This window comes from Saccoglossus kowalevskii, chromosome 21 (assembly GCF_978046115.1).
Source record: "Saccoglossus kowalevskii chromosome 21, keSacKowa6.1, whole genome shotgun sequence".
Lineage (NCBI taxonomy): Eukaryota > Metazoa > Hemichordata > Enteropneusta > Harrimaniidae > Saccoglossus > Saccoglossus kowalevskii.
This window is the reverse complement of record NC_140661.1, coordinates 3,391,691-3,403,338: the sequence shown is the minus strand read 5'-3', so window position 1 is coordinate 3,403,338 and position 11,648 is coordinate 3,391,691. Positions and strand designations below refer to the sequence as shown.

The following is an 11,648-nucleotide window of genomic DNA, read 5'->3' as shown; positions in this document are numbered from 1 at the left end:
GAACAGCGTGGAAAATTCAAATCAAGGTCATGAGATCGATCGGTGTTTCTGCGCATGCGCAGTTTCAAATGCTCCTGATTATCGCTGCTCGTCTCACTATTATAAACAGGATAATGTCTAATCCTTCACAAAGGAGCATATATCATGAGCGACTCTAGATACTGAATATCTCAGATGATAACAGCAGATTTCTTCTAAACGTGATCACTATTTCATGCGTGTTGTCGTTACACGGTGCGTGGCTGCCATGGGAACCTGCGAATCGTCCACATCCACAAAGACGAATGTGATTAAACAGCACTTGCCGGTGAAAGTCGACGGTCAGCCGACAACTGCCGACGGCTTTTCGAGTGGAAATCAACAAACAGTGACCTCGACGACAAAAGAGCCGAATGTGCACTCAGATAACCATATGGGTTGCCAAGGAATTAACAGTAAACATGCAGAGTATGTATTTTCCAAGCTGATAAAAATGAGGCGATCTGAATCAGGCGAATTGAGTGATTTTAAATTTGTAATTGGAAACAAGGAATATGCGTGCCATCAGTTAGTGCTAGCCGCTAACATGAATAACGATGAGTTGTCCACAATCAGTAATATGCTTCGCCGCGGTCACGTCGAGTCCGCCTCCACAGAAGAAATAGAACCAGTTGTCATGGAAACATTACTGGATTACATATACGCAGAAAATGTGAATCTCACGAAAGACAATGTGGAGTGTCTGCAGAAAGGCTGTCTTGCTTTCCCGCTTTTATCCTCGCGTATTGCGGGAGGGAACGTTAAAGAAATGAAAACATCCGCCTATCTCCTTAGTCAAATAAATAAACTTCGGAAGGACAGAATATTAACAGATTTGGATTTATACGTTGGATCTCAGAGAATCGAGTGTCATCGCTGCATATTAGCAGCTTGCAGTGACTATTTCCAAAAACTATTCACGTCGAATGTGGCAGACGGTAAAGATAAGTTGGTGAGAATTCGTGGTGTGTCGCCCGAAGTGGCGGGCTTGATAGTGCTCTTTGCTTACACAGGTGAACTTTCATTCGACGAGTCCAACGTACTAGAACTTATTGAAGCATCACATCGGTTCCAGTTTCCTAAGGTGAAACAAATTTGCTCCTCGTTTCTGGAAGGAAATGTCAGGTCTGATAATTGGTTGGAAACTAAACGAATGGCGAGTAAGGTGAAATGTCAACAGCTTGCACACAAAGCCTTACAGGTGGCCACGTTGAATTTCGAGGACGTCAGTGAATTGAAAAACTTTGTTGAATTGTCTCATTCTGAACTTAGCCAGATATTGATGAGTGAAGTATGCGTGGACGCTGAAGAGCGGGTATGTGAAGCCGTGATTAGGTGGTACAAACACGACGAGTCTGGGCGTGCGCAGTACCTACCCAATATGCTTAAATATGTGAACTATGAACTGCTATTGCCCGACTTTGTTCACAAGAATTTAATGAAGATTAAGGCAATGAAAAATCCGTTTGATCACAAGACATATTTTCAGCAATCTGGTAAACTGGAAGTAAGACACACTAGAATTCCTCGTAGATATTTGCACAGTGTGGTGCTTGTCGGCAGTAACTGTGAAGGATTTAGTTCAGTTGTATACGATTCAACAAAGAAAACATGGCTACATTTGCCTGTACTTAATCGTCTTCCAAACTTATCCCGAGATGAAATGATATCTGGAAGTGTGTCAGGGGTGTTGCTTTGGCAACGGGAGTTGTGGGTTGTTTTTGATTCGTGTCCCTATGTGCTCAATCTTGAAGAAAGAGAGTGGTACACCAACGCCAGTATTTATATGGAACACGGAAGTAACTTCCGTTTTTTGTCTACAACAAATCATGTTTACTTGCTGAATGGTGGGAATGAAACGTCACAGGAAAGCAGTCTATATCGGTACAATGTTAATCGTGATATGTGGGAGATTATGCGACCGTTAGTGTGTTCAGTTAGAGAAAAAACTGCAACGCAATGCAACGATAAACTATATGCCGTAGGGGGCGTTCAGTCAAGTTCGGCGTTTCAATGTTACGACCCGGAAAATAACATGTGGTCGTCGGTGGCGCCTTTACCAGATGACTGTTTTAATGATGATGGTATGGTAACTCGCGGTGGTTTGTCACTATCATCATTAGGGACAAATATTTTTGTGTATTCTGAAACCACAGGTGCCTTCAATTGCTACGACACATATTCAGACACATGGCGCCCGTTGCCTACCATGAATCGTATGAGAAAGGACCATTGCTTCGTGGAAACTATGGGAAACTTGATTGTGATTGGAGGAAATGACATCACTTCTTCGTGTAAGGTGTGCGAAATCGAGGCTTATGATCCTGTTCGAGAAGAATGGGAAGTGATTGACAACCTACCCGATGACTTCGTGCTGGAAAAGGTTGAAGCTGCAGTGTCCATTCCAAATAAATTACTATGGAGGTCATATGCATTGTAATAATCAGAATGGCCACTACAAACAAACTTTTGGGCTGGGATCCCCCTACTTGGTACACAAGCACATTGTATAACAATGTTAACAGGTGTCAACATTTCACAAGTTTAAATTGTTTATTAAAATCTGTAAAACCATTAGTTGCGCTTAGAAGTGATGTAGATAACTAAAAGATTGCCGGTGATATTATTTTGAAATGTAGTTTTCTGATAAAATAATGTTTCTGAGAAATTCACTGTATTCTAAATAATGATCGATGACGCAAGTAAACAATATTGTATTTGTGCATGCCATTCCAACATTAAGAAACACCGCTAGAGTGCTTTGGTATTGGGGGTGCATCATGATGTATCAAGTTCCCAATGAAATATTAGTATCTTTGTGTTGTACGCTTACTGTATGACTCATGATTATTCTATACGTGGTGCTACGTTGCGCGTGGTTGGCGGCACGGGTCACCATCGTGAAGCTGTACCTCCAACTATATCCCATAATGTTCTTTAACAATGGCTGGCTAAGGGAATGACCATTCTGGAGGGGGGTCGGGCAAAACAGAGGGGGTCAGCATATTTTCCAAAGCCACAAAGGGGCAGTGACTTTTCATCAAGGCTGAAGTGGGCAAATATTTTTCTCTTAAAGATTGAGACACATTTTTTTTTACTATACGCCTTTTTATTGAATAATAAAAATACATGAATATTTATATATATATAATATATATATAGACGGGTCCATTGATTTTTTTTTTTGAAAAAGCACCGAGAATTCCCCCTCCTTAGGAATAATAACCATTCCTTAATACAATAATATTTCAAAATCATGACGCTGTAGTTTGAATATACTATAATATATATCCCATGATGCTCTTCAACAGTGTGCAGATAATACAACAACATTTCCCCCACTGATTTTGATATTACTCGGAAAGTTAGCGTTTTGGCTTACAGTTTTACCTCGCTTAGTGTTCAGTTCTACTATTTCGGGATAATAAAGGGTTCTGCCAATAACAGTCAATGCCCACCCACCCCCCCACCCCCACCCCCATACACACACACGCACCGCACCTCACCCCAATCCAGGGGGATGTTGAATACTTGGAATAATGAGTGTAACCTTAATATATTGCATACTGAAAATGTTACTGTCAATAATTATAACACAATTGTGTGATACAATAAATCATAAGATATACGTTTGGTCGAAATATTGTCCCTGCGTCACTACGTGTAATGTGACTTTGCTCCGAGGTGTTAATCACAATGTTAGTTCCCCGTGTCGTTGTCTTTTCGTTAACAATATACTGGCCCAACTTGGTCCGAGCTTCTGTGGGCAGTACATTGTCACGACCACTAATGTGGCGCCCTCACTCTGTGAAAATATATAATCGTACTATTTGGACCTGGCTGTTTCCACAGTGAGCTGGCATACAAGTATAATTCCATATAATTAATTCACTGCTATTTACTATATGGGGCCACCATCATGAATATTGGTTCGAATATATAACAAAGATACATTTCAAGCCATACTGTAGACTTGTTGGTGAAATTTTAGTAAATCGTGTTTTTTTTATATTGAATATTACCAGCACAATCGACTTGACCTTTTCAGACATTATGATACCGTTAGTTTGAGTAACTGAAGATACATCTCTAATAGCACTCTTCTAATATGGGTTCTTCCAGTCGCGATGTGTTCAAACAGGGACCCCAATGGTTTGCCCGTTTGTATTGGGCCGCTATCAGTCTTAGAGGCGTTACTCGGGTAAACTAGTAAATCGTATGTACAGTATATAATAATAGCAATGAGTTTGGATGTAACAATTACATATATATATATATCACGCAACGTAATATTACCGTAATTGGTATAGTACAGGTGTGATGGTTCAAATACCAAAATGGCAACAGTAACAGAAAGACTTCCCTGGCGGCGATGATAACATACGAACACGGAGCCAACAGATGAGGTTTCAACTGGTACTGGTATTATTATATTCTGCAAACATCAAGTACAATAACGCGGTAAAACTCCACTACTCCAATAACTAGATACTTAAACTCCAATACAATTCAACGAGATCTCTGATGTGATCTCAGTGCTGAACAAATCCCCTATATATACCCCCACTGTCTATAAATAGACCATTACATCAGCATACATAATGAGTCTGGAACTTACTACAAATTTCTAGAATGTTCCATTACCTTCTATTGCCTCCTACAGTGTTCTATTACCTATTCAACCAGATTCTAAAAAAATCTAGAATATTCCACCCAGACACGAAAGTGGTAAATAAGTCGTATGCGACAATATATATATATATATATATATATATATATATATATATATATATATATATATATATATATATATATATATATATATATATATATATATATATATATATATATATATATAAATTGTCTCTGATGATAGTATTATGTTCAATTGAACGTGATGTTCTAGTGTCGGGTCGAATGCTATATTACGTTTTTTTAGTGAAAAAGAGCGTTAACTTGAAATGCTAATATGTCATAACGACCTGGTAACAACGCGATCTGAACCGTACACATGTACTGCCATGACAACAGTCCTTCTAGAAATACTGAACCCTGAGTCACGCGAAATAACACATAAATAACACGTATTATAACAGCTTTGCTTATTAATTTATTGACACTTGAATACAATTACGTATCATAATAACACCAATATGCCAACACATTAAACATCCAGATAAAATAAAACTTCTGTAAATACATATGGATTTGTAAAATACAATACAAATTTGCGTTTGTATTCCATGTCTAGTCAAAGATTCAAATCATTTCTCACTGTACTACATATGAAATGATATACTGTGATTATTGACCTAACATCTCATTTTGATGATAATGTCCCATATCGCCGCGCACTGTTACATCAATGGACGTTAGCTCAATACCAATCGCCACTTTTCTTCAGAATGTTAAAAGTCACCCCCCCCCCCCAGAAAAAATGTGTGTATAGTAACTCCTTCAGGGGCACAGTCTCGCGTGATCCCGAGACCTTGCAATTATTTGAAAACATGTACGCATTGAAACGGAAACTATTATGTCACTGGCGATGCTGATAAAATAGTGTGTGAAATTCGTTTCAGTTAGGTGTGTGGTATTTACTGTCAAATAAATAATAAAATAACACTGAACAAAAGGCCTCAAAAGAATTTCTTTCATGATGGAAGTTTGTGTAAGAACTCGGACCGGTGAGGGCGCAAAGCAATTAACAGACTAGCGTGAATGGCGAATTGGAATTTAGTTGTTAGATATGTTGCCAGCATTTGAATACATGACAAGTTTACTGTAAGTAAATAATATACTTGTAAATAAACAGTACAAAGAACAACGTAATTATAAACGTTTTTAAAAAGATGAAAATATTTCAAATAACCGAGCTTAAAGTAGTATGGAGATTCCTGACGTTGACATTTTGAGCATACATGGAAATTGCAAAAACTGACAAGTCAAGTTATATATTCAGAGATATTGATATTATCTCATCGTTTTTAAAATATCAAGTGAAAAGTTCCATTGTAGTGTGCTTCGAGCAACTACGTCTTGAACGTACAAACATTCATGTTCTTTTGTGTCGGAATATGTACAGTACAGTACAGTGCTCGTTGGTACCCGGATGTTAGTACCAGGATGCAATCTCAAACTAGGATTGATGCCTACCGATCTTATTTGTAGAACAGTTCCTCTAAAATACATCCATAATTTTCGCTGCGCGCATGCGCATTTTAGCCTCTTAAATGAAGACATCAACTACCATTATCACGGTCACACATTTGTCACCAGGTTTTTTTCTTCTATCTAAACCAAACGGCAGGTCTAGAAGTCGGCAGCTATGTCAATCTTTCCCCAAGTTGGAGAGCCTCATGAAAAGTCACGGTCTGGAACCGTTTCTGCCTGTGACGGAAGTCGAACTACGCCATCACATGTCACGTTGAGACACCGGGATGTGAACATCACCTAGTGTGGTAAGTCAAGAATTGTCCGACCACAGAAGTCCCACTACTAGGCGACGTCACTACACTCTTCCACGACCTGTGTACGGAACGAGGACGACCGTGACACAACACTTCTGAAATAGTCTTTTTTAATGCTTTCTTTTTGTCCTCGAAATGAAACAGAACGAATTATCTTCCACGGCTTTTTAGACTTCGATTTTTTCGTGATGGTCCTATGTAATACGCACGCGCGGATCATGTCCTCAAAGATCAGTTTGATTCGGATGATTTCAGTTGCAGCCGAGGTTTCATAAAACCTCCAATTATGTTGCTTAGCGACCGCCGTGCCCTCGGAATGAGTCACTTGTCTGCCCTGTGCAAAGTCGCATTTATTCCCTAGTAAAAATACAGGAATGTTTTTCCCGGATAATGCTAAGGATTTCTGAAACTCTTTGGCAGCCTGTAAGGTTCGACGGCTGGTCGTAGAATAGATGTATAACACACCGTCCGCTGATTCCAAATATTGGTCAGTTTTGTCCTACAATTATAACAAAAAATAAAATTATTAATATATACAATGACAATGAGTGGGTCAATAATAATATTACCGAGGTATATATGCATCTTGGGCGAGGTCAGTATAACGCTTTCTATTAATAATTTATGAATACATTATAATATTTATCGTGCATTCCCAGTTAAATATGATATCAATTTGGGAACAGATAATCTGTTAATATAATATTATCTACAGTATGGTACTCAAAAAAACCGGAACGTTGTGTTGGCATGACAACTATACTGAAATACGTCATACGCGTACCTGGTCAGCAGTATCTAGTATCTCGAGGTTTATCCGTTTACCGTCGATTTTTTCTGGTTTCTCGTAACAAAATTCTGTGTAGAAAGGAAAGAAAAACGCACATCAAATTCCGCGAAAACAAACACTGCATCATGTATATCTGCTTGACATCTAATAATGGATTCGTGCGACTCGGTTGTGGAGATGTAACGATTTCTTTGATTGGTTTACGTTTCGTAAGGTACCCATTAACACTGTCGGATAAGCCAGCATGTGTGGCGCCTGTAATTTTGCTTCAGCATTTAACCCTAAAAAAACTCGTTCTCGCAAATGTTTACAAATTATGACAAGGTGAAAACAACTCGAAAGCGATAATGTATACTTCAAGCTGATATAAAAACAACGAGTTGATGATTGATCGGTGTTCTATAAAACAGAAGCTAAAAACAATAAGTAGGCAATCATCCGTCGCCCAGTTACTGAATAGTCTATTTCGGAAGAATCTGTGCAAAAAAATCCACTGACACACAAACAGTGACAAGGCAATTAAGAACTGCCGTTTGGGTTTGACCTTGATTCGAAAGTAGCGAATATCTGTCTACTGACAACGAGTTGTTTCACTTACCGAGTTTGGAGGCGTACTCAGTGAGGTACCTTCCACACAAATATCGGACTGCTATCGCTGTCAAGAAAAAAATATGGAGTGAACATGCATGTATTAAATAGTACTTTAGCTGACATGTATGTTGAAAGACAATTCTTATTTCTTATAATCAATGACTGTCTGTATTTATACTTACCAGTTTTTCCAACACCATCGCACCCTAGAAGTACAATTCGACACTGATTGCTGCCTTTCTCCATTTTAGTATTCGTCATACTATCACTTGCTTCTACTCACTCTGCAAATAAAACCTGATGAAAAGAGAAAAACAAATAAGTCAATTTGCTTTGTGCTTGGAATTTGATAGATATGCTATATTGACAACAAATATTTACCCGTACTTCTAGGTTAAGTCTATCAGCAGTTGCCTAAATGGTGCACTACGTCTCTGAGTCCACCGCCGGACTGCTATAAACACCGGATTAGTTCAACCTGTGAATTAGGGATGGACCAATGTTACTGTGGGGGTGGCCGTGTTCGAATTTTCGGACATAGATATTTTTTCGATTATTGGAACGAGAGTCACTTTTATCTTGGAGAAAATTGCAAATTATGTGGTATTTCTTGTTTCTTCACAAGTAAATTCCGACTGCCAATGATGCTACCCATGCACAAACATTTTCCGTCCTTAATATTATCCGGCATAATAATAACAAACCCCTAATACTATGAAAGCGCGACGAATCGACCTGTACGAATCATGAAACTGTGCCTTGTCCGAAAGGCATATTATATACACGACAACGTAGAATCGCAGTTAGCTGAACAGTCCAAACAGAATGGACTACTAATATTTTATAATATCAAAATAATGGACTAAAATTCCACCGTAAAACATCGGCCTATCTGTTTTCAATTTCGGGTGTTCCACTTCCGCGTGGAACTAGTAGTGACTGACAGGAAACGTACCTATTCCATTAACACTAACTGACGTACAGTGATATATCTTCCTAGCAGGCTGGTTTTACCGAGTCCATTTATCATAACATACTTTCACTTATGACGTACAAATAACTAATATATTTGATGTGTTCTAAATACTGCGTCGCCTCTTTGTATAGGTTAGTAGTATCAGTGATTATCACAGCGTGAACGTTAAGAGCACTCAACGAACTGACTCCTGATAGCTCGACTGGACCATCGCTCTGATGGCGCTAATGTTCACCCAGACGACGCCAAGCTACAAACTGTGCATAATCTTTCGGAATTTAATAAATTTAACGGCGCTTTAGTGCGCCAAGAAACTTCTAACGCTGAGATATACAAAGAAAATATGAGAATGGGTCAAATGTTTCCTTTCATTGCGACAAAAACAAAGCCAAGACTATTAGTGGCCCGAGAACAAAGGCATGGTGTCAAATGAATGAGGGCGTTGGCCGTCTTGCAGGTATCCTGATAGCACTTGACACGAAGATTAAACAATTATCTATTGTGTTTTTGTGTTTAGTATTACCGGGCACGTATCCACAGCACGACAGATCAGTTTTAGTGTGCTGTTCGGTTCGATCCAGGTCCATGCTCTGACGCCCAACAAAAGCGCCTTAATTAATTCAACGCCTGTGGTTCAGGTCAATTTCTTTAGTTTTGCATTATTTAGTAAATTTGGCGGAAAAGTACCATATCTTCGGAATAATCAGAACCTATCACATGTGTGTGGTCCCCAGGAGACATGCCCGACGTTTTTATTCTATTCTAGTTATGCTAGACCTGTATGTATTCCGCTTTAACGCCTCCCAATATCATCGATTTCTTAGTCGCGTGTGTGGCCCCGGTGATGCCCAGACTTGGACGTAAATTCAACCTTAAAACTCAGTGAAGCGTTCTTTTCGTTGTGATCTGAGTTGTGCATACAAGTGGGGTCCTTGGTATCTCATATTTAAATTTAGAAATGATTTCCTTGCATTGCACCTGGACAACTGAAATGTCTAAACACGGCTCTAACGTCTGGGCTCGGCTCTTAGGAGACTGTCGTGTCTATGAGGAGTCTGTCAGTCCAGGTGATTGTTGACATCATTCCGCTAAACGCCCACTTAAAACACATTTACTAGGATTTTTTCAGTCATGCCAAAATAAACAGAATTGCAACTATTAGTGTACCTTTACACGAAACTTTATCTGCACGTCGGATATGTCGTCGGCACGGTGCACGGTCGTTCAGTAACTAAGTCATTATTTGCTGTCTTTGTAAACGGCAGCATTCTATGAATCATTTAAACCTGTCTGACAAGACAGTTATGTTTTCAAATGAGTGATTTTATGCTGTTTTCAGCCAAGTTTGATATTTTCTGCTATTTCTGGAATTTCCGGCGCCATTATTACCTCCCTATTTGCTATTGTGTCCCATTTCTGATTTCAAGGCTCAAAGTTCGCGGCGCGTGGCACCGGTGTTGTTTACCAAGCGTCCACTTAGTGGCTGCTTGGTATGATCACAGTCCATACACAAAGGGACGGTGGTATGACAGACGCGTTCTGAGGTGTACTGCTGAAAACTACAGCTTCTACGTATCACACACGGAGGACATCCTGTCTACCCTCATATGAAAATGTTTAGAGACGTTTGATTCGCTGTCATGGCGTGTTTTCCACCAGGCATATTAAGAGGTTGTCCGACGCTGGGTTAAAGGGTGGGTTGGCAAAATTTGAAGAAAAACAATGCAGAAGAAAATAAATCGTGTAGGAATCAATAAAAATATTTCACAAAGATAGAAAAAAAATTGAGCAAACATAGCACTAAACCAAGTAATGTGTGAAGTGAAGGACAAATTATTTTGCACAATTATTTTTCTGCCATTGCCCCAGATTTGTTGGTGAACTGAACCCCCACCATCATCAGGGAAAATCAAAATCAAAAAAATAAATAAAAATAATATAAAAATAAATGTATATAATTTTTAACAGCAACATCCCATTTAACTCAATTCGTTCCCCAATTGATGTCAATGTGCATACTGGCAACTCACATCAACTTCTTTCACATACCAAAAATTTGCACTGAACAGGAAAAAATTGTATATTATTTAAAAAAAAAAACTCACCTTCTAAATTTCGTAAGAGAGCACCTGATGCAGAAAATACAAGAGAATATCCTTTATGCTGTACGAGGTGTACGTTAGTATACAACAAACAGAGTACTAGTAGTGTTCATGCATATCAGTGGGGACACGATGTTCACTGTATAAACTCGGTACAAGCTATGTCCCGAACAACGATTGTGATTAGCTTTATATATCCCAGATTGCACTGCACGGATAACATTAAGATTTACGGTTCATGTTTAAACACTCAACCGGCCCGTTACCATGCCAGCGTTGCTATAGAATTGACACGATACTTTTTGTCCTTCGTGGGTGAAAAGGGTTACTTATAAAGTATACCTGTCAGATCGGAAGCTTCCGTAACAGTCTTGTTTTGTGTTTTGCGATAATTTGACCCCGTCTCTCAAAACGTCTGACTCATTTTTTTGTGCTGAGTTTGTTTTTCTATTACGGCACGAGTGTAAGGAAAACCACAGTGGCTGCAATACTATACTTCACACAAATAGCAACAAAGTAGCAATGGCGGAGCTGGCGACGTTATCCACGCGCTTCCACTGCTAGTTCATGTTTTATTTTTAAACATACTATTTTATATGCAATTTTTTTAAAAACTAATTTGTATTTAAACAGTGCGCATGTACCCGGGGGGTTCTCACTAATAATGTGGCATGGAACTGGTTCAAGTACATACTTTAATTGTC

The 11,648-nt window shown here is 39.0% G+C and overlaps 2 protein-coding genes across 2 annotated transcripts; one reads left to right on the top strand and one right to left on the bottom strand.

The window, feature by feature from the left end:
- Positions 1-247: 247 nt before the first annotated feature.
- LOC146729576 (kelch-like protein 38) lies at positions 248-2,797 on the top strand. The gene has a single exon (XM_085495394.1). The coding sequence runs from the start codon at positions 248-250 to the stop codon at positions 2,456-2,458; it is 2,211 nt and encodes a 736-aa protein (XP_085351520.1). The 3' UTR covers positions 2,459-2,797.
- Positions 2,798-5,105: 2,308 nt separating this feature from the next.
- Positions 5,106-11,211, bottom strand: LOC102810420 (ras-related protein Rap1-like). The gene is made up of 5 exons (XM_006816634.3): positions 10,948-11,211; positions 8,049-8,163; positions 7,874-7,930; positions 7,270-7,343; positions 5,106-6,984 (listed from the first exon to the last, which is right to left on the bottom strand). Exons 2-5 carry the CDS (start codon positions 8,125-8,127, stop codon positions 6,514-6,516), a joined length of 681 nt encoding a protein of 226 aa, XP_006816697.2. The 5' UTR covers positions 8,128-8,163; positions 10,948-11,211; the 3' UTR covers positions 5,106-6,513.
- Positions 11,212-11,648: the final 437 nt, after the last annotated feature.

What these genes read in the sequence shown, in the direction of transcription:
- LOC146729576 (XM_085495394.1), top strand. Translation starts at nt 248, where the DNA reads ATGGGAACCTGCGAATCGTCCACATCCACAAAGACGAATGTGATTAAA.
- LOC102810420 (XM_006816634.3), bottom strand. Translation starts at nt 8,127, where the DNA reads ATGACGAATACTAAAATGGAGAAAGGCAGCAATCAGTGTCGAATTGTA. An exon ending in TGAGTACGCCTCCAAACTCG is followed by an intron (nt 7,344 to 7,873) that starts GTAAGTGAAACA and finishes CTTTCTACACAG; the next exon opens with AATTTTGTTACGAGAAACCA. An exon ending in TACTAGATACTGCTGACCAG is followed by an intron (nt 6,985 to 7,269) that starts GTACGCGTATGA and finishes TTATAATTGTAG; the next exon opens with GACAAAACTGACCAATATTT.